At 39.4% G+C, this 24,781-nt stretch overlaps 1 protein-coding gene across 2 annotated transcripts in view; it reads left to right on the forward strand.

Moving 5' to 3' along the window:
* LOC124115101 overlaps positions 1-24,781 on the forward strand; it is a 72,774-nt gene that overhangs the window by 34,004 nt on the left and 13,989 nt on the right. The window contains exon 4 of one of the 2 annotated variants that reach the window (XM_048381763.1): positions 134-2,491. The exons of the other annotated variant lie outside the window; for it this stretch is intronic. Within the exon in view, the coding sequence (XP_048237720.1) occupies positions 134-2,491 (2,358 nt within the window). The remainder of the gene's footprint in view (positions 1-133; positions 2,492-24,781) is intronic. 2 annotated transcript variants of the gene reach the window in all.

Below are 24,781 nucleotides of genomic sequence, written 5' to 3' on the forward strand. Positions count from 1 at the left end.
TTTGCACATTTCTCATGTAGGCTGGGATAGCAAACAATACATGTGTAGTGTAGAACATAAAGAATCACGCTTTCCCCTTAGTCATTCATGATCTATGTGAAGATATGTAAGACTTGATCTTGTTATGTTGCAGTTGAAGAAAAAGGAAGATAGTGAGTCTTGCACATCAGCTACCACCGAAGATGTCACCCATGCACACCATTTGCCACAGGAACAAAGTTATGACAATGCCCACCAAAAGCACAAAACATCACATGTGTTCATACCCATATCAATGACAAGGAACATTGGAAACAACCATAAATCTCCTTCTCACAGAGAAATAAACAACAATTCATCCCACAGGGTGGTAAAGGACACAGTGCCAGTGCATGATGATGCTGCTGCCCTGTCCTCAACGTATGATAGTTGTACAGACATACCGATCCTCCCCTTGGTACCAGAGTTAGATCATGATGAAGGACAAATAACAACTGACCAGTTGTACACGACTTTCAACACAGATAGTGATGAGTTGGGCAACTCCACTCCTGACCATGTATTCCGAGCTCACAGCCTAGGCAATTTAACAACCGGGCTCACATTATCAGTAGTTGGGCAGAGAAATGCTGGCAGCATGTTAAATCTGACTACCAAACTTAACTTGACCACACAACATACCAAAACATCTCTTGGCTTACTGAAAGAATCCAGGCTGAGGCAACTTACAGAAATTAACGGAAATATTCCTGAAGAAACAACTCAGAAACTGATAGAACATGCATGTGAAAGTGGCCACTTATCACAACAAAGTCACTGCCTTGACCAGGGTAGAGTGTCGCCAAGCATTGTTTCATCCAGGGAAATAACTTCACTAAAGGGAAAAAGGAGTCTGCCTCATGTGCCAGTGAGTGAAGCATCTGAGAGAATTAAACGTTTCACAGAGCTAATGAAGGCAAGGATGGCATTGAATAGTAGAGCTAGTCAAGGTACAATTTCAGTGAGTTCAATGCCAGTTACACCACACCAATCTGATGCTCAACATAATGTAGTCATTCCATCAGATAATGAAGTGTCCAGTTTCTTTTATCCTGGTGAGAGTGCAGGTCACAGGACACCTAGAAACGCTCAGGACAGAGCACCACACTATCTGCATACAGAAACAACTCTGTCTGAAGCTAATTACAGAAAACCAAAATGTAGAGCTCCATGTGATGCTCACCAGCACAAAGGGGTGAGACCAGGGCACTTGCTATCGCTGAACTGTACACCCCAGGTGCCAGACTACAGCACAGATTCAGGGCAAACAACTCTTCATTCACATTCACATTGCAGTACATTAGACTCTGGATATGTCACAAACAATGGTTTTGACGCTGACATTATGAACACAAAGGTTTCTCATTCAAACAATCAGAGAAGGACTACTGAGGGCTCAAGGCTGCCACAAACAACGTACACAAGCAATTATTCAGATAATTTACATTCATCCTCTTATGATCGTGTTGGAAATAACACTGTTGATTATGATTTTCCTGATACATCCAGTCAAGGGAGTGCAAATAGGAGAGAAGTGACACTGGACACTGTTATCAAAAATAATGTACTGAAAGGAATGGAACACTCACATCAAACATTTCTTGCAACCATTAATGGATTTCGCCCTGTGAGAGAGGATGGTAGTTTTCAGGAATACCACAATGATAATTATCAACCTAGACATGGAGAAACTGTTCTTGATGCAGGTCATTTCAGTCATCATACAAGTGGCAAAAAGATTACACATTATGCCTCTCAGCCAAATCTAAATTTGATTCCTTCTGAAAGCAGTGAAGAAAGCCTTGTGAGTAAGAGACCAAGTCTTCAAAGAGTCCTCCATAGGAGTATACCTGTAAATGTAAGATACAACAAAGTTGAAAATCCTCTCAGATCTAAAAATATCTCTGCTCGGAGGCACTGGAGTGATAGTAATAGGGACCCAGAACAACGATTTAGTGGTGTCCATTGTTCGACGGAGTCTGGCTCATCATCTCACAAACCATCCTGGGGTTCTGGACAGCAGGTTGATGCATATCTTCAACATCAAGTAGCATCACAACACTCTGCTGATTCACAATACTGTGCCACTCTTCCTGGAAATTGGAGATTTAATGGAAAGGGAGACATTGGCTGCAAAATACCTGCTGCCAAATTTCCAAACCTGTATCAGTTAGCTCAAATGTATAATTTTCATGGAACAAAGGTTGTACTTCCTAGAGGACTCTCTTTGTATGAATCTCTTCAACTAACAGACCATGTAGTTGAGCTACCTACTTTGAGAGAAACTCCCAAAGATCCTGGGATTTCCTCCGTGCCTACAGGCCATTACCCTTGCCTTGGTGGACCAGGTAGTGCCTTTCAACCTGTCAAATCTAAAGGTGTCACACCATTTACCTTAATTGCAGTTGGTGGAATACAAGAGAATATACTTGATGCTACAAGTGATTTGAAGACAGGAGATATCATAATTGAGGTTAGTATTTACAAGACAAGTTAAAAAAGATATTTTGTATGACAAATCAAAGGAAGTGATCATAATGATGAGAATATGTACTGCAGTGTTGCAAGTATTGAACCTCCGGATTCATTTATCAAAAGTTTTGGGGTTGGCAATCATCAGTGAGTGACCCCATCTCTGTCATAAAAATATTTGGTTGTCCAAAAACATATCTGCCATGTCAACGAGTAAGCAACAGTGCCAATTCTTACATACATACACTTTTATATCATTTATGTAAAGGAACAGTTAAAGAAGAAGTGTACACACACAAATCACTTTTTTCTTATATAAAAAAAGAGCAATTTCAGAATTGGCTAATATCAGTGTATATAAATAAATGTTTTGCCAATATGAGGCCCTTATTATCTGTGATAAACAGGCCAAAGTTACCCCCCATAGATTATGACGTAATACGTGCTAAGTTAAACTGGTCCACTGTCTAGTCCCAACGCGAAAGATATCAAGTACCAGTTTATGGTAAGACAACATGGCATCCAATACATCTGATTCTGAAGACGTTTCCTTGAACCATCAAGAAATCTTCAGACCATGCGCTTATGAAACGACACGAGCCAGTTTTGCGGTATGAAAACGATGAACCTGAAGTGGAAACAAGAGAAGACCCATTTAACCTGTTACGTCACCCAACCCCGACTCTGCATCTTCGCAATCACCAACGACACTTTGGTAAGAATAACACATAGCTCTGTGTATATGTATGCTTATTTCCAGAAGGGGAAACGTTATATTCTTAGAGGTATTAGTCATGCCTGGTAACCTGCATGCTTTGTTAGCTAGCCTATTCATCCTGTCCCACCCTGTTATGACCCTATCTGACCGGATCAGCAATGTCTCCAAAGCTTGTCTGGGGCTATATCATGACTATTCCCATCACCTATAGGTACATATCAAGGCTATTTAGCAATGTCAAGAAACAAATACAATCTATCACCAAATGTCACACCAAGATAACATATGCATTACCACCTGATTACGGGAGTAAATGTTTAGTGTAACAGGAAAATGGGGTACATCCCAGAGACTGCCAAGTTGACCGTGTTTGTAAAGTTTGTAATCCGGGATTCAATATAACTGCCATATTTTAACAGTTAGTAACAGGATGTTGTATATGACAACACAACCTGTACCATTTCAAACGGTAGACTTGAATGATATGGTTAGTGTTTGAAATCGGTTTTATTATATAGATCATTGGTTTGTTCAGACCAGCCATTCATACAAAATGCAATGCAACTTTGCAGGGGGAATCATAAGGCCGGGTTAAAAGAATGAAATTTTTAAACTTATCTCACACTATGTATTTCTTCCTTCTTCTATCGATTCTTGTGTGGAAACGTCCTCCAACAAAGTTTACAGCTTCTAAAACCATTTCGCTCGAATGTCCCTCACATCACCACAGTCACTTCCCAAACAAATGGGTCCCGTGCTCCGTGACGTAAGCAGTTTGATCACCTGACACCCTATGCCACATCATTCTCTTTCTCATTGCCTCCATGTAGAGACGTGTTATCAAGTAGAGAAAACAATTTTTGTTTACTTTTATTGCTTCTGATCAGAAAAATTAGACGCCCAGCCTGCACAAGTGTTGCCACATTTAACTTCGTCAGTCAAAGCGATTGTCTAACAGCCTCCTACGTCTACCATGACATCACTCTTTGCAGAAGATGACATGGTTTCAGATAGCTTTCTCCACAGAGATTTTCCCGCCAAAACCTAGTCACCGTCAATTACCAGTGCTCCTAGTTTATCCCCGACGTCTCTATAACTTACATCTGATAAACGCACAGTACTGGCCATAGACATTGCTACCCCGGCTACAGTGACAATTACGGCTATCAACCATCTCCGTGCTCCCCATCCCTCAGCTGCTGGTCGACTATCATTCCCTGCTCCCCCAGGGGATGGTGTAGTTCACTCACTCGACATAGCACCGATGACAACAGTTGAATCGACTCTCAGCTCGATATCAATCTTTTGATCGATTCTTCATCCAGAAGTGATCATTCCAATTTTACAGATCACCATCGATATCAGAGTCAGTCTCGATCGTCTGACTCCAGCCCTCAGCAGTGCACCTATCAACTGTCTTCCAAGGGCTATTACACATGTAGGCATCACATTTGGAATCGATACCCTCACCTACTGATCGATATCGTCACATGAGCTTCTACCCATATGCACCGCCTAACCGTTACGTGGATTGAGATACCCACCATATCCAAATAACAGATCTTCTTCTGACTACTATTGCTATTCAGGGAGCGATGTCAGGAGCGATATAGTTACGCAGATTGATATTGACCCTCGTCATATTCTCGAGGTTCCGCCCCAGTCGACAGCCGTCCAGATCTACTATCAGATCAATGTCCCTTACGCAATCACCTGCCCCTGTGCAACAACCCCACCTGTGGATGAGACTACTACAAGGGACATGCCGACTACTCTCCCATTACCTACTTTTTGGGATCGTTGGGATCAAACTAACCTCTTGTCTACAGATTTTGAAGCGCTGCTATGGGCCATGACTACAACCTTTCAACAAATCACTGGCCAATCGATGTAACCCCCTCGGAACACGACTTCTTTTACTTCTACCCAGGTACTTCGGATCAGTTCAACTTGACACTACATCAGCATAGCCAGACATCACTACTGAAAGTCAAGCCTCCCCCCTCTCTTCAACTGGTAGCTTTGACAACGTCGCTCCGGCAGATATGTTGCCTTGGATTGCAGACACGCTTAAGTTACAGCGAAGTCGTTCTACTGAAGACCATCTCCTGGGCTTCATCATCCCCAGTTCCACTTCATCCGCCATCACGATGCCCACTGAGTTATGTTCCTTCTATCCACAAACTTTGACCAGGCCTTCACTGCATTCTGTCATCAACTACTAAGAAGCCTTATGAATTGCTTAAACAGCAGATGATTGACTATTTCAACGGTCAATCAGACCAAGCCATCTACCATCATGTTGTTATCTATGGAGAACGATACTGTCTCTGATACTCAGCGGTATTTCTACATTAATATGATGGCAAAATGTATTTAATCAAGTTTGGACTGGACAGTGATTAACATCATGAGCATCAATATACGCCTTGTGATGATGACCTGCACCAACCATGTCATTGAGCTTGTCAACTCGGGTCCCGTGGTCTCCTCTTACAAGCAGTCACCTCTTATGGCAAGCTTTAGATACTGAAGACCTATTCTCTACGTGGATCGTCTTACGGTGCTAACTGAGGAGAAATCACCATTAGAGGTTAAGACAATCAGTGTGCCCAAAAGAATCCAATGGGGATGTATAATGGAGGATGAACATGCAGACTCCCTCATAGGAATTCGTTTCTCCCTAGGACTCTCAGGGACACTCACCATTGACTAAAAAGTTATTTATGTTTCCCATCACTTCTCCAGATAACAGACAGTCGGGAACACAAGCACAGATCAACATCAACATTCCTTCAAGGCATGGTTGCTGGTACTGATGCACTTCCATGTGGTCCCAATCACCCAGCTTTGTACAATCAATCAACCGGAGAATTATATATTCAGCCTCGATTTACAATATACAGCTTCGACTTAATGATACTTTTGACGACATCACGTCAAAATTTTACCACTTATTATTGGTGAGCGCACTTATTAGATTAATGTGTTATTGGGCATCAATCTGCAGGTGAATTCATCTCCATGTCATCAACTCAAAGTTCAATTTCAAAGCAGTGGTAATAGCGATTACACATTGGCTGAACTCTTCGCAACCTGATTCCCCCCATCACCACTCACAGAGGGCTGTTCAGACTATCACAAGTGGAAGGTATGGCTATGGTTCAGCTCAAGGTATTTCATCTCCAACCACTGCGTCACCTCCACAAATAGCATATTACCTTCAACAGTTACATACTACTTTCACTAATTTTTCACTCTCCATCTGCTGTTTGGCATCCCCTCTTTGGCTTCGATCTTGAACCCAGACGACCATGAAGACATCTCTTTATGTCTGGTGAGAGTTCTCCACATTTGTCTCACTGCGAAGCTATGATGCTCTGGGAAGAGACTCTATCCCACTATCCACGACAGCCACCACAGAAGTCTCCCGTACCAGGGTCTCCTCCTGGATCTGTTCCGCATTTCTTCATGCTGATACCTTTGATGGATTGCCTCTTCCTGTGACATCCAATCCACATGAGTCCAGAGCTGTCGCCTCCACGATGACCCTACACAGCAACTGCTCCTTATCCAATTTTCTAGAAGGTTGCCACTGGAAGTTGGACACAGTCTTTGACTCCCATTACCTTTGTGACATCTCCACCACCTATGTTCAAGGCCTTCACCCATTATTCCATTGGTCCTGGCACAACAGGACGACAGTTCATCAACACAGATAGAAGATACAAGTACACATTGCCACAGACTCCTGTACGTACTGAATACATGATGGAACGCCACTTCTTCATTTATTACTAGTACGCTTCGGGTTCCCAGACGAGTTCTAATTGGAGAGTGTCGTCACTCGTCTGTAGAGACTTTGGTCAACGCAAGGCGCAACCGTTTCAGCGGTGTCCCAATCCCTTACCTACTCACCTCTGTCTTGTGTACGTGAGGTTTGAAGATTCTATTATGGATGTTGTTGATCGTTACCTCTTCTCATCTAAGCATGCTTCAATCCAGCGGTGAGATTGATAGCTTCCAAGAAACATCAAAAGAGATGCCAAGCTGATCAGCCTTATGTCTTAGAGTGTATGTGGTGGTTTGTCCTGGAGAACTAATTGAATGGAGACCCCTTCCGAATTGGTTATAAATCGCAGTTGAATAGGTTCCTACTTCAAAGCTAAACTGTTGTTCTCAAAAGATGTCCTACGTGAAGACACATTATGCATGTTATGCCTGATTTCATGACTTTGTGTCCTGGTAACATAAAGGGGTCATCTCACTAATTACCCACTCACGAGTCCAGGTCTTTTAGACACTGTTGTGTGACAATCTTATGATTGAAGCATGTTTAGCACCAGCTTCCTCATGTATACCTCATGGTTGTACATGTTAGGGTATATCTGCTACCCACCGTCAAACCATGGGATAAAATGCATAGTGTGAGATAGGAAAAGTTTAAAGATTTGAAAATTTTACAGTAAATTATATATTTATATACTTATCACACATTATATGCCCGCCCATCCATCCCCGCATCACAGTTACACTAGCCTGTCAACTCCAAGAAAGAGAAAGATGTGGCATAGGGTGTCAGGCGATCAAACCGCTTAAGTAGTATAGGTAATGGGGGTTCTGGACCACTTCCACTGGAGCCAGATTTATTACCTATACTGCTACTACAGGTGGCATTTTTTATGCCAAAATGATTATACGATTCAACGATAGTCATAAGATTAAGTTAAATTGGCTCTAGCTCACCAATACCTGGGGCCAATCATTGCTTTAGATGAGTCTAAATGGTAATAAAAATATTCTTTATTATTTTTATCGATAAAGCGATATTCAACATTTTTATTAAGTTCTTCGTTCATTTTACTAGGAGACCAGACTATATAACTACACTCTTTTTGTAAACTGATAAGAAACAATTGATAACCGTATTTGGTTGGTTTGACGTCACTGATATAATAAAAACCTTGTGGTAATTCTTTCCATTGAATAGCTTTCTCCATTATTATATATTTATGTTAGCATTTGTCTAAATGTAATCACACGATAGTAAACAATCTATTTTTAATCTCCAACCAGTTCTTTGGTTTTGGCACGGAATAATTGACGCGCTTGTTGCCTCCCCTGTTCTATGAACCTTTTTTTCTCGTCTTCGCTAATACCACTGGTCTTACGAGATTTTGATCGAATCTCCTGCTTCATTTCATTGTATTTGGTGAGTTCCGACAGCACTAAACGAAACTCATCCTCGGATATCTTACAATCGGCCATTGCTGTCGAAATATGATCCTCAATGCTGTTCAACTTTGCTTCGGCGAGTATCCGAATACTATCGTGTTTTAATGCTTTCTTTTGTAACCTACGAGAAATGAATTTTATCGCTATTCCTGCCAGTCCCGAGACTCCAGCTGTTATTTCCATGCCGAGCACGATAGGCGCGGCGATTATAGTTGATAGTAAACCGATACCCGCTACACCGAGTCCCATGCCAGATACTACAAGAGCGGTGTCAACTCCGTCCAGAGCATTCACGGCTCTGCGATACTTTTTATACAATCCAAGTCTCAACTCCCTATCCTTCTCTATTCGATGTTTTATGTCGCTTATTTGATGTAATCGAAATCCATCAACAGTTTCCATCATTTCAAATGCTTCACCGAGGGTCGGATATAAACTCATAGTGTATATTACGATCATATAATAGTCTTTAATTGGTCTTGCTTAAATGTTTTGAGACTATACATCAATCTTATCAAATGTATATTATACGGCAAGAATATCTTAGAAAGAGAAATACTGTCACTTTTAATAATTTGGACCCCCTCGAGGGTTGCAACGGGCGATGCTCCGATATGAATAATACTGCAACGTTGATGCTCGTGTTTCTTGAGCCATTTAATCGATAGACCTGGTAATATATCGAAGGCATCTTCCGGTGCATCTCCGAACAAGACTTCAATAATAAGCGTAGAAAGATTAGGTATTGCACTCAGGTTAACTTTAATATCTTCGAATTCAGTAACCAAATTTAAAGTAACATTTTTTAAGGCCGGACGACTATATAACATATGACCTGGGTTTTCTGGCAGGGGGGTAACTAACACACTTTTTCGTTTTGACGGGATATAAGCCGCGAGTACGATGCCACTATTTATTATCTTAGTTAAATTATGTGCCTTACCCATCATCACATAAGGTGGGGTAATGACGATATTCAATAGCCACTCGATGTTTGCTTCGATCATAGTCCATTTATTATCGTCGTTGTGAGTAATATTGTACGAAGTGTTTTTAAGGAGTCTACTAACATCGACATCGCTTAAATCTCCTAGATTACCCGTGAATGTAACTTCTTTCCGATTGTATACATTATCGTGTAAGTGTAAAGCGTATAACTTACCATCGGTACCGATGCCTGATGCATCAACCATTATTTTTAATATGGAGTGTTACACTTAAGTATCCTATATGTACAGGTTGGTGTTTTACATCTAATACAGAAATTTTGAGGTCTGAAATAATACCCCGCTTTAATTTTTTATATTGTAATGATGAGAAAGATTCCGTTCTACCGCTATTGTATTTTTCATTTTTCACTGGAACACTTCTGAGCAGAGTTGAAGGACTTTCTAGTTGAAAATTATCCGTCGTGCTTATTTGATCAAGATGGATGAACAACTCTTTATAGGGAACTAAATCGGGTAATGTATCTCCATCAGATGTTGTCCTGTATATTGATAATATAGAGTCTCTTGATCTTTCTACCTGCGTAAATCCAAGTGTAATTGCTAAGTTCTCATGAATCCACATACCTTTTTCTCCAGTGCTGATTTTCACTATCCCATTCGACTCATTTTGTGTGATACTAATTCCATTAGGCTTAAAAAATTTATCATTGAGTGAACATATACTGTAATACCCATCAGGTATATTAATTTTTTTTTCAATAATATTTTGTTTATCTGTTATATGAAACTCATTATTACCTCTCGCAGCACTTATATTGGTCCACCGCGGGTAATACGTTACATCGCATAGGGCTACTTCGAGTTGTCCATCCGAGTTATCGATAGTATGAAGCAGTTGAATAGACTGACCATTTGTTATTCCCGGGAGTGTAACATACATATTAAATATACAATGATACTATATCATAACTTAAACATGAAATCAACTCACATTACTAATCAATCGATTATAGTAACTGCCTCTGGTGCTGAATTTTTCGTTAAATTCCACGATATCTTTGAAAAATACAGTTTCACGGCAACTAACGATAAAATGATTGACGATTGGTTTAACCGTCCGATGCAATTTTGGCAGAATCAGGTAAACTTTGCCGTATGGTGTGCCACAACGGGATGTGGCGTATCTGTTAATGCCCCAGGATTTAAACTATATAAGTCTGTTTTAATATTTCACATGTACTATCAGATTAGACGTATACTTAAAGAAATTAGTGCTCCATTACCGATGGATCCAGCATGGAATCATGCAAATAATCATTATAATAAGAGGGCCTTCGAACGTATTTGTAATGAATTTAATGTTTCTACGAGTAAAGATTGGCGCATTAAAGGACCTAGCCATGGTCTAGGTATTCCGTACAATGGACAAAGAACTATTAAAGATAAAAGCGATTATTTAATTAAAGCGGGTGTGATCCCTTCAGGCCCTGCTCTCTCGAGTAAACAGTTTAGAGCAGATCGTATGAACTTTGAGAGTGGCATTCCTTATCTTATAACAAAGTTTGTGCATCCAAACGATACAACAGATGCTTGGAATGAATTTCTTAATGATAAAACGGAAAATAATTTTACTAACCCAGGATTTGAAAGAGTTAATGAATCGATAAGAACTTATGTGTGGGCAATACTCGGAGCACAATCGCAAACACGAACATCCATTATCGGTACTGGGACGGCGTTCGATGCGCAAAAACAGTTTGTCTCAAACGTGGAGGACGCCATTAATTCACCAGTTGACATACCATCGTCTATAAAGCGTTTTCAAGATGCATTACAGTACGCCCAATCCAAAGTGGACTACGTTTATGCGCTGGGACTATACATGTCTCCGAGTAATATGGAACTTAAGATCGGTCAAGTGATAGGCTATAATAATAAAATTGTTATTGCTACCGATCAACAAAAACCATGTATAAATTCAGATATGAACGTCGAATTAATAACGCAAACGATCACGGGTGAAAAGGGAATAGTCAAGCCGCAAACACCACATGTTTCACAACCATCTACTAATGCACACGCACAAGTACCACCGCATATTGAGGCTAAAAATCAACAACATATCGATGAAAAAGCAGCGCTTGTAGTGGGTGGAGTCTCGGTTGGCTTACTCATGATTTGGTGGTTAAATAGTTCTTAGCGAATACGTACAACAGCCCTGCAATTGCTACGATCAGCCCCCACAAGTTTTGACTAAGCCAAGTGGTGGTCTTAGCTAATAAATTCAATAGCCAGGAAACAACACTCCCTATTATACCGGGAAGTGCGGCCGCGGCTTTCTCAGCGAGCTTTCCCAGTGCTGAACCTAATGCTTTTAAATGCTTTTTTATCCACTCTTTTATACCATTTTTATCGCTGGGCGGTGTACCACCACCTGTACTGCCACCTGTTAACGAGAGAGTCAAAGTCGATATAATAAATCCCAACGTGGTTAAAATACTGGCAATGGTTATTCCCTGTTCTCTGAACAATGTTTTAATTTTATCGGTCAGTGTAGTGTCATCGTTGAGGACTTGATCGATAGTTTCTCGAATACGACTGATTTGCGAACGAAGTGCCTTTCTATTACTGGAAGCTGCTTCGAGGCGGGCCGATCTTTCGTCTTCTAAGTTACGCAACCTTTCCGCTACGCGGCGTCTACTGAACTCATCGCCCGCCTGTTCGAGTTTTGTTTTCTCTTTAGCTATATGCTTGTCGAGTTCGGATATCTTGGCTATATTATTGATGAGTTCTCCCCGCATTGTTCGCATTGCCTTGTCAAGACCTCGTAATTCCCTAATACTAAACTCCGAATATGGTACCTGTAATGTGGAATTATCGTAATAGGTATCTAAGATTTCTCCGAGTCCGTCCGAGGCCACCATCGAGGCTGCTTCCAAATCATCTGTATTAACAAGTTCTTCCCGCACAGTCCTAAGAACCTTAGTCGTCTTCGCGGAAAGTCGTGAGTAGTCCACAAAACCTAATTTATCACGAACAGTGCTGATGCCGTGTTTAGCGGCTATCGTAGACAAGGCTAGGGGCTTACGAGTACGAGAATGCATAAGATCAATATCCGGAGCGCCACGCAGTCGCAATATTCCTTTACTATCTATCGTAAACTTTGAATAGTCACGGCCTATTGGGGTTTCTTCTTTTAAGGCATCGTAATAATCATTGACGGACGATTGTAAAAGTTCATCGTTAAGATTCGTGCCACCAAAGTTGGTTTCATCAGTACCCTCTTCAGTTCGATTCGGATCATCAAAGGTACTTAGATCAAAGTCATTAATATCAAAATCAGTCATTTTTATATTAAACATAGGGTACATAATTTCAATATAAACATTGTCTTCACAATACGGACGCAAGTTAAACCCACAACGTAGACTTCGAGATCCATTAGGGGTCAAAGCAGTTCGTCAGTCTGTAACTATAACTAATAACCCTAGTACCATAGATCAGAATCAAACGCTTCTGGTTCGCTTTCCTAATCTCGGCGCACACGATGTGTTAGTTCCGGGAACTGTCCGACTAGCATTTACGATTAGTTTGACTTCTACAGACGTTAACAGGGAGCCCGTTCAGAACATAGGTCGTGCTATCGTTAAGAAAATCGCCATTAAAATTAGTGGTAATGAGGTTTTGTGTTTCGACGTTAGCGATGTATACTATTGCTACATGGATCTCTGGAGAACGGATAAAGAGCGGGAAAACTTACAGTACCAAGGTATTTGTAATAAGAACACATTGAGACTGCGCGTGGACGCTGATAATGGTGATGGTACCATCGTAAAAGATAAGGCCGTTGCCGACGCATTAGGTAACAGATTCTATGTTCCCCTAGACTTTGAATTACTAGATTCCCACATGCCCTTGCCTAGAATTGACTATTGAGGGCGTTCCTAATCAACTATATAGCCAAGGAATGCTAGCGTATCACCAGTGGGATGAGATTAAAAAACTTCCTTCTATAAAACGTTCCCCGGAAGTTAACGCCGTCGTGAAAGATCTGTCTCTCGGGAGTGTATCGATGGGTGAATACCTCACCACGAAGTACGCGCTATGGCTCGACATGCGAACAACGGATGATGACCAATTACACGGCAGTGGGAGGAGAATAGAAAATGCTAGCGAGGGTGCTACCATACAGATAACGAAGCTCCAGGAATCAGCTGGTAAATTAAATATATATTTGTACGTGATTATGGATGCGCAACTTAATATACAGAATGGGAGATTCGTGCAAGCAATCTATTGATAATCTTTTACCTAAAGATCCGCACTGCGCTATCATATGCGGGCAAACGGGCTGCGGAAAAACAGCTTTTATTCTAGATATTTTAGAAAGTCAATATCGGGACGTTTTCGATCATATTATTATTCTGTGCCCGACTATAAGCGTTAATAAAACATACCTATCGAGAGATTGGGTAATGAATGACGGGGTACACAGAGTCGATCCGGGCGATCGTTTACAAGACTGCCTCCGAGTATGTCACGAAAAATACAAAGGAGAATCGACCCTTTTCGTAATAGACGACTGCAGCGCGAGTAAAGAACTCACAAAAAAGAAAGATATGCTTTCGTATTTAGCATTCTCCGGACGGCATACTCAACATAGCGTTTGGGTACTTACTCAAAAATATAACTCTGTCCTGAAAGATCTCAGAGAGCAGACCAAATGGGTAGCGCTGTTTCATTGCAAAGATCGAGATTCATTCGAGGAATGTTTACGCGAAAATGACGTCATTTATACCAAGGGGGAACGAGATAAAGTCAGAAAAGTGTTAGCGGCAACGAAGCACTGTAAACTCGTTTTAAAAACCGATCAACCAGCTGCTTATGCAATTGCTTAGCAAATTATAGCAAAATTATAGCAAAATTGTAGCAAAAATGTAACAAAATTATAGCAAAATGTAGCAAAATTATAGCAAATGTAGCAAAATTATAGCAAAAATGTAGCAAATTGAACATTAGCGGTTAATATTACATAAAAATGTGGTTCGAAATCCTCATTCTTTCACAACAGTTCATTATTACGGGATGTATTGGATATGTCATATTATATTATGTTAGACTTAAATATCTCCTGAGGTATTACATTATGGAATGCGACGAACTCATCGAACAAATGCTCAAAGAATCTGATGCAGATCAAAATGTTACAGATAAATCTTTAGATAAACATAGAGAAAGACTCGCCGCTTTGGTAGCCGGTGGAAAATGTTCCCAATATTTGGGAGAAAATTATACCATCGAAAAAATTGATAACATGACCGACGAAGAAATTAAAAAACTGTATGCGCGTTACGAGTCTAGATTGGGAGCTACCATGACTAAAACGATAGGGTCTTCTATATTACAACTATACACAGCCGTAGCTAGTACGTTTCTCCCCATCCCGGCAGAACATCGCCTGTATTTATGCGAATCTCTCGAGAAAGACCCATTCATCGAACATGCTATAAGCGCAGTGAGCTGTGAGTTTTATCATAGATTCGGAATGTTCTTAGCTCCGTTCACCACAGCTTTAATAACGGCTAGGTATTGTCAATTTAAACATACGTGCCCACTTAATAATATAAATGGAGACACAGGTGACACCACAGATTGTGAACGAGGAACCACAGATTGTGGAACAACAAGTGAACACACAACAAGTGAATGATAAACCACCTGTGAATGAGAAAATACTGAAAGCTAGAGTTACTAAGAACCCCCAAAAAATAGCCGCAGGAAGAAAGGGTGGGCTGGCGCGCAAAGCGAAATTAATAAATAATTCAAATATTAATCCGATTAAAACATGGGCACTAGTAGGAGTTGTGGTATAGCGGCTGTATGGTTCTTTTATAAGACCGGAGAAGAAAAAACGTCACCCCCGCCGCAACAACAAGTTCAATTAGAGGTTAGTCCTCATATAATGCTATAAGAAGCATGACTACTCCAGCTACAGACGGTAAAATGTTGGTAAACGCGACGTATCATTCAGCGGTGGTCACCGGCTTGGCCATTGGTTATGCCCGTATGGCTAAAATGATTACTAAAGCCACACCTCCCAAGCTAGATTTTAATGGATATGACATACCAATGATGGTTCTGGATATTGGATTAGCTATGGCAACGAAGCATATGCTCATCAAACAAGGACTTATCCCGGAAGACATAATGAAGTAATTAAACATTTGAATATATTATATTCATATAAACATGGCAACAATTGCGATGATGGTCGGTGGAGCTGTTGTTAATGCTCTAGCTTTTTCGGGGAGTAATTATTTATTTTCCAGTATGAGGGAATCAAACGCTAAAGAAGTTGAAGAGGAGCGTAAACGACATAACGAAGCTTTAGAACAATACCAAGCAGCCCAGTTACAATATACACAGCAGAGAATGAAGAGATTAGACTTTATTCATGAACAACTGATTAAGGAAGGACATTCAATTCAAACGTTTAATGATGTCGAATCTGCCATGCACGAATACTTCCTCGTTTATGGGAAAAAACTAGACCCAATACCGAGACCAACAATGAGTCAGTTTTATACACCGTCAGAGGCTCAAAAGAACCGAGAGGTCGCATTTATTATAATTGGATTGACTTCTCTATTGATTTTCAGCTATACCATGCATAAGTCAGAGTGACAGCTGTGGCTATGATCTATAAATAGCATAATCAATATCTCACAGTGTAGCTGTGATTTGAATTTAGACAAATGATATGATAGATGTATATACCATGAATAACTGCAAGTTTACACTCATGGGAAAGACTACCCTTTGTAACCGACGCTGTGTTGATTTTTTTTACTGCGGCATACACAATTATTACATCAGGCGCGGACACATAAACTATACGTGTTCTGAATGAGGGATAGGGGTCAAAGGTCGTTATTGTTTATGTAAGAAACACGGTGCTGATAGGGTCAGGAACCAGATTATTTATGCTAGGAAGAGAGATTACATCAATGAGAGGAATAGGTTGGGGAGAATATGTATTTAGATATATGAAAACAACCAATTAGACATTTGTCTCATTTTGCATATACCATTCAACCACAATGGTTTTTGTCAGAGAATTAAAAGCTATGCCAAAGCAAAGTGGACTGCATGGATATTCTCGTATGAGAAAAGCTGAATTGATGGATTTACTCGGTTTGGAATACAACAGACCCCAGACTGTTAGAGAACTCAAAGTTCGAGCGAGAAACAGTGGGCTGAGAGGTTATTCTCGAATGAGAAGAGCTGAATTGATCGCTTTACTAGATAATAATCAACCTATTGATAATGATGATAATCAACATAATAATGATAATGATAATCAACATCAAGAATTAATATTTGTACCCACATCCGCCGGCGTTGGTAAATATCTAAGAGGTTGGAAGATTGATATTAATTCCAACATGGATGTTAACGATATTAAGCCCATCATATCGAGTAAAATTAACGAGGAATTAGATGATTTACATAGTATAAAATACCAGCTGACGATTAAAATGACATTGAGTAAAAGTAACACAGACGATAGCACCGAATATACCGAACCATATTTCCGTAGCAATCAAGAAGTTATAACCGAATCCGATACTATAAACTCATCATTAGATACATCAATTCAGAGGATACAGGAAACTTTAGAACGCTGGACTAATAGAGGTTCGGGTTGGGGTGTGGATAAAATCGATAGTTTATATTTAGATATAGCAAATTATATGCCTTTCAAAGGTGGATCTTATATAGATTTACCCCCGTATTATAAGAAGAAAAAAGCCATAATTAATGTAAAAAATAAATCCGATGACTGTTTAAGAATGATGATAAGATCTGCATTGTTCCCCGTAGACAAGCATCCGGATAGACCTTCTAGCTATCCCCAAAACGATGGATTCAACTTCGATGGTATAGATGAACCTACACCAATATCACAAATTGATAAGGTGGAAAAGCAAAATAATTTAGCTATAAATGTTTTCGGACATTCTAAAGGAATTGTTGTACACAGGATAAGCTCCGCTCCGGAAAATATCCCCAAATCAATTCATTTCTGATCGAAAAAGATGGTAAATATCATTATACGTGGATAAAGAGTTTAAACAGGCTACTATACGATCAAACAAAACATAAAGAAAAGAAATATTTCTGCGAAAGATGCCTGCATGGGTACAGCAGACAAGATCTATTAGAAGCGCATAAAGAAGACTGTAGAGGTGTTGGACAGAATTCTATCAGGATCGATATGCCTAAAGAGGGAAAAAATATATTAAAATTTGAACATTATTGTAATCAAATGCCAGTACCGTACGTAATTTACGCTGACTTCGAAGCGCTTATCAAACCCATAGAAAATACCAACAATAGCAATACTGATAGTAGTTTTACGTACAAAACTCAAGAACATATTCCTTGTGGGTTTGGATATATAGTTGTAAGGTATGATGGGAAAACAAACCCTCCCGTGATTTACAGAGGACCCGATGCAGCGGGAAAGTTCCTAGAATATCTACAAAATGAAGAGAGAATAATCAGGGAAAAATTATCGTGTAAGAAACCCATGCGTATGACGAGGGATGATTGGAGTGCTCATAAGAAGTCAACGAGTTGTCACGTTTGTAATAAACCCCTGGATGGCGATTCCGTAAGAGATCATTGTCACGTCACGGGTAATTATCGGGGAGCCGCTCATAACGAGTGTAACTTGAAACTAAAAATGAACTCTCAAACAATACCCATCCCCGTTGTGTTTCATAACCTTAGGGGATACGATTCACATCTCATTATGCAAGCTATCTCAAAGACCGACGGCGTTTTAACGTGCATTCCTAATAATATGGAAAAATACATATCGTTCTCGTTGACTAAACCTATACATTATGGGGACAAGGATGGGAAATCTAGAACAAAGCAAAGTAATGGGCTTAGATTCATAGACTCCGTACAGTTTCTGTTATCTTCCCTGGACAATTTAGCTAATGCGAAGAATCCCGATGACTTTGCGATAACAAATAAATATACCGATAAGATAACTCGTCATTTGTTGCTGAGAAAAGGCGTATGTCCTTACGAATATATGGATGATTGGTCTAGATTCAAAGAAACTGAATTACCACCCCTCGAATCATTCTATAGTAACTTAACAGAATCTAGAATAACAGATACCGATTATGAACACGCTCTGACGGTCTGGGATAAATTAGGTTGTAAGAATTTAGGCGATTATCACGATCTGTACTTAAAAACCGATGTACTGCTACTCGCCGATATATTCGAGATATTTAGAAAGACATGTTTCAAACAATATGGCTTGGACCCGGCATGGTACTATTCCAGTCCCGGACTATTGTGGGATGCATTGTTGAAGAAGACCGGCGTAGAACTAAAACTACTCACAGATTACGATATGCACTTGTTTATTGAGAAAGGATTAAGAGGTGGTATATCGATGGCAGCTAAAAGGTATTCTAAGGCTAATAATAAATTAGTGGAAGGATACGATCCCAGTAAACCCGACACGCACATATTATATCTCGACGCTAACAATTTGTACGGATGGGCTATGAGTCAACCTTTACCCACGGGTGGTTTTGAATGGGTCGATGATATCGAAGTGAATGATATCCATAATAATGATGTGAATAAAGGGTACATACTAGAAGTTGACTTGGAATATCCAAGTTCGTTACATAAAGATCATAACAGTTATCCGCTAGCTCCCGAAAGATTAATGGTTAATAAAGATTGGATGTCGGAATATCAACGCTCCTTGATGGGTAATAGTAGGTTAGCTAACGTAGAAAAACTCGTACCAAATTTGATGGATAAGACAAAATATATAGTTCACTACAGAAATCTCCAGTTGTATCAATCGTTAGGTATGAAACTTAAGAAAATACACAGAGTTCTAAAGTTCGATCAAAGCCCTTGGATGGAGCCCTATATAAGGTTGAACACAGATTTAAGAAAGATAGCTACCAGCGATTTCGAAAAGAATCTGTATAAGCTCATGAATAACTCGGTATTTGGTAAAACTATGGAGAATCTAAGGAAGCGTGTTGATGTTAAATTAGTCAGATCTAATGAGGAAGAAAGACTCAGGAAACTTATAGCCAGTCCGGCTTTTAACAGAAGCAAGATATTCGATAACGACTTAGCCGCGTTGCATATGCAGAAAAGTAATATAAAATTCAACAGACCGGTGTACGTCGGTATGAGTATTCTCGACTTGTCAAAACACTTAATGTATGACTTTTATTACAACGAACTTAAGAAGCAATACGGGCGATAGATGCGAGGTGTTATATACCGACACAGATTCTTTGTTGATGGGAATACAAACCGAGGATGTGTATAAAGATATGGCAGAAAAAATAGATATGTACGACACGAGCGATTACCCAAAAGATAATCCACTGCACAGCGTTGTAAATAAAAAGGTGTTAGGTAAGATGAAGGATGAATGTGCTGGGATCCCTATAGCGGAGTATGTGGGATTAAGACCTAAGATGTATTCTATAAAGAAGTCCGATAATGGAGAGATAAGAAAAGCTAAGGGCGTTAAGAAGTATGTTGTAAAAAAGCATATCAAACACGAACAGTATAAAGAATCATTATTCAACGGTAGAACGTTCAAACACGAGATGAACTCTTTAAGAAGTTACAATCATAGGATATATGGATTAAGAATGAACAAGACATCATTATCCCCCTTAGATACAAAGAGATGGATTGATAATGATGGTGTAAATACCTATGCTTATGGTTATGGTGGTAATACCGTACCGTCGGGAACTATGAACAACTCTTCTCGTACAAATGCCCTACCCGGTCCATCTTGAAGATAATAAAGAATAGGCTCTCCTTCTTTCGTAACCAATCGACTAATGTTATACGTCTTAAGGGACCATATGGGATCGGTTGCGCGACGTAGGCCTCCTTCGAGTTCACCGGCCTGGTATAAATATCTTACGCTTACTCTATCCGGAAGTTTTCGTTCTTTGCCTCTCCTCGGTGCTGAAGATTCGGAAGTCACTGATTTCATTTTAATAGCATGGGATGGTTTCTTCCCTATTAATCTCGTTACTTCATTATTCAGCGCTGATACAACGGCTGATAATCGTGTCACCCATTCGGTTGATCTCAATCGCTCGGATTTCATTTCGATCCCATACTGATGGCCAAACAAACGTTCCGCTAATGTCCTGTTAAATCTTTCGACGATAGCTTGACTGCGGTGGGCCTCTCTTTCACCACGCCTGATTTTGACATCGTGCTTTGTTAACAGTTTAGTTACCGATCCCATAAACTCGCGACCGGGATCTACTTGAAATAGCTTAGGCCATTTTAGCGGTCCGCGTTTATATATGCGACTCAGTGCATTAGCTACCTCTGTTGATTCTTTCGATGTTAATGGCTCAGCCTCTTTGTATCGACTAGCCACATCCACTACCGTTAAAGCGTATTTATACGTTTTGCGTTTTACCTTATCGTGGGGAAGAAACAAGAGGTCAGCCTGAAGAACTTCATTCGTTGTAAAAATATCAAACTTCTTCCTCGGTATATAACGTGGTGCTGGTAAATATATTTGCCACATTGCTTGTTTCTTTAACCAATCCTTGGCCACATCTTTAGATACCTTAGCCGCGGTGGCTAATTTTTTTATTGCTCCTACACCTTTCCAATATCCTCGAGGGCTATAGTAAATTTTATTCATTATTAATTAATATTGATATTTCTTTTAAAACGACTTTCGTTGAATGGCATCATCATTTTTATACTAATTTAACTTAATGTCATGACTATCGTTGAATCGCATAATCATTTTGGCATAAAAAATGCCACCTGTAGTAGCAGTATAGGTAATAAATCTGGCTCCAGTGGAAGTGGTCCAGAACCCCCATTACCTATACTACTGCTTATGTCATAGTGCATGGGATTGTAGTACATGACCCATTTCTTTGGGTGGTGACCATAGTGATGCGAGAGATCTTTGGGCGAAATGGTTTAAGGAGCTGTAAACTTTTCCACACAAGGTTCAAAAGAAGAAGGAAGAAATGCATCCAGATATGTTCAAGATATGATAAATATGTAAATATACAATTTAATTTAAACTCAAATATCTTTTTGTTAAAGGTGGACCAGAAATATGTGAAATGTTCTAAAATACTATTTACTATCGTGTCAATATAAATAAATTTGACTATAATTAAAACCTACCTAAAAAGAAATATTTGAAATTGTACAATGATTTTTTTTTTTTTTTAAATTCTGACCTCCAGGCATGAATTTTCAACCCAAGATCTGTAACACATCACTCCCCAAAGAGTCTGGCCTAACTGAAATATTCACATGCAGAACTGCCCCCATAACTATGATAACACCTAGCTTGATGTTATAAATAGTTTTTATCTTTCATACATCTTTGATGCTGTACAGATACCCTGTGTTCAGTGTGTTCTAAATGTTAGCATACTGTATATGATGTGGTGAAAATTCAATTATCCTGCATTACTCTTTAATACATTTACTTCTTGTTTTGACAGAAAGAAGAGCTGTGTGACGTATTGCTGATGAAGTTGTTCCAACTAGTTTTGTGGCTAATACCATCATACAGCTTCCACGTGACAACGGAAGTGATGATGTCACTGAACAGCACATTACCGTCTTTATCCATTGCAATACTTTGCTTGTTATTGAACACTATTTTTTGTGTGTGAATTTTATCCTCCCTATAGTTTGTGTCTTCATATCTTACATATGATATTTACCATTGCATTAATATTTAACGCTTGATGGTGGCTTTTTGTCATGGTAAGTATCAGGCATATTGTTGTTCCAATTAGCCATTTTGAAATCATTTTGTGGTCACGTTTTTCGTGTCCTGCATTCTGTATTCTTTGTGTTTGCTTGGTACTTCATGTATATTGTACCTGTGCCACCTGTGTACCTTTGTGTTCCTTGTGAAACTTGTCCTTGAACCCACGTGGTTGGGATTGTGATTATACCATACACATTCAGGGTGGGAACGCATTGTGATTACACCTCGGCTTCATTGCAGACATATGCCCTGTTGTACAAAGTGCTATGGTAATAAGTCTGGTCGGGACCCTCAGCCCGTGTCACAAGTGTACTAGTATTTGCTCAATGCTAAATGTAGACAGAGGTCTGATGTTCTTTGAGACTGGTGTTGAGGGGTCTGAGGGTTTCTCCAATTCATTGGTGGTATATATACTCACCGCCAAAAAAAACAAGCATAATATACATGTTGGTTAATATATAAAGAATTACTCATATTCAAGAGATATTAGATTGGTTCGATGCACAAACGAACATACTGTTATGTTGTGTCAACACTCATGAACGCATCACATGTGATGTCGAGATCTGTGACTCGAGATATGTAGCACTGGAAATACCAGTCAAAAAATCCGAACTGAAGTACACAATATAATCCCATCATTATACTATCTGGTTATAAAAACATGTTCGTTGTATATCTGGATTTATGTTTGTAATATAATTTATTAATTTTATTCAAAATTTCATTCAATATTGTTTGCATTAATTTCAGCGAAATCATGTGTGGTGATTGGTAGATCGCACAACTCACAGTTATTTACAGCAGTCATGGTCAGATTACCGCTATTGATACCCTGATATATACTTTAGTTGCCAGAGAATGGATACATATATCATAAATGCCTTACTTTGACTCGTTTAAAGTCATATTTGTGGCGATTTGACTATTATATGTCAACATAATATTTTCGCAGTCAAAATACATGTAGCGCAGGAAATCCCTATGATGACTGGTCAGATTGATCCATACGTAACAATATCCTGCAATAGCAATCAGCTGTACTAAAGTGCTTTGCTTATGGTTATATAATTTTAAATATATAAAGTGAAAGCCGCAATGAAAATAACACCATATTGGAATATATTACTCCTTGATAAAATAATAATTTCAGATTCAATTTCTTCTGACCATTGCATAAAAATTCTTTGAAGTTGTATCATTGGGTACTTCTTAACTGATTCACCGGTAGATTGGGAGGAAACGTGTGTACAGGTGATTTCTATTTCCAGCTTAGTTAACGAGCAAATACACACGGTAATCTTAATTTGATAATATCCGATATTTGTTATTATATTTGGAGATAACAGATTGATATAGTCTGATGAGGGTACTGCTTTTTAATATTATAACTCTTTACATGATGTGGCATAACCTGTCCTTGACAGTGACTGACAAGAAATACAACCACCCCGTTAGGCATATTTTGAAAGTTAATTCTGATTGGCTGCAACTGAGAGCTTGCCTGAGGCTGTTCCATTTTTGGACATTAGGTTTTCCAACATTAGACAAAGCTGATATTGGTTGTCAAGGGTTATGTCAATTTTAAATTTTAATGTTCCGACAGTAAAGAGCAATTAATTGATTTTGACCGTCTGAATTATCTGCATCATGACTGACGCAATGGAGAAATAATATTGCATATTCTCCTTAGATTGTGTCAAATTTCATGTCCCTTTAAAATGATGTAAGAAATGATTCATTCTTCTATATATTGAATGGTTATGCTAATTTTACAAAATCTACTAATCTAGATATCTTAAAATCAGTACATTCATACATACTTCATTCCAAAAGGTTTAAAGGGGCACTGATCTAACGCAATTCCCCGGACTGGTTGTTGCCTTTGTTTTTGTTTTTTTCCCCGTGAGTACCTGGATGATACGCAACGCAACTGAGCGTGACCGGAGACTGTGCTACCGTCTGCAAGGACAGCCAAATAAACTTAGAGGCTGGAGGCAATATTTGTTTTACGCATTTTTGCATAAACACTGATTGGTTAACTGTGATCTATAAAGATTTCGACAAAGGGCGCATGCTAATTAATTTCTTCAGCCTAAACAAACAGACAAAAAGAACGGCGGAGCTCATCGGATGTCGTCATTTGGAAATACTAAAAAAAGTATCCATGCAGTGAAAGCATTTTCGGATTCCGGCTTGCGTCGATAATACGATTACTACTCCACGTTTTCTCGTATAACCCTACACTTGTGTATTTGTCGTCATTTACTAGATGCTCAGTTAATGAATTTATTACAGGTACAATTAGTGGTAGCACCACTTAGATTACCTGACAAAGGTTCCCATTTGGCATTTATTGTGTCTGGGGTAATTATTCAATCTAAATCCAGGTTTGAAGTGAGGTGAAATGTGTGTTATGTAATATGCACGTGGCAGCCCAGCATGGATGAATGATCAGTTGATTTACTTTTTTTTGTAAATCAACGGATCGTTCCTAGTCATCAAAGGATTAACAGAAAATACGTTGATTGATTA

This window comes from Haliotis rufescens, unplaced genomic scaffold (assembly GCF_023055435.1).
Source record: "Haliotis rufescens isolate VD_foot unplaced genomic scaffold, xgHalRufe1.0.p SCAF_4, whole genome shotgun sequence".
Lineage (NCBI taxonomy): Eukaryota > Metazoa > Mollusca > Gastropoda > Lepetellida > Haliotidae > Haliotis > Haliotis rufescens.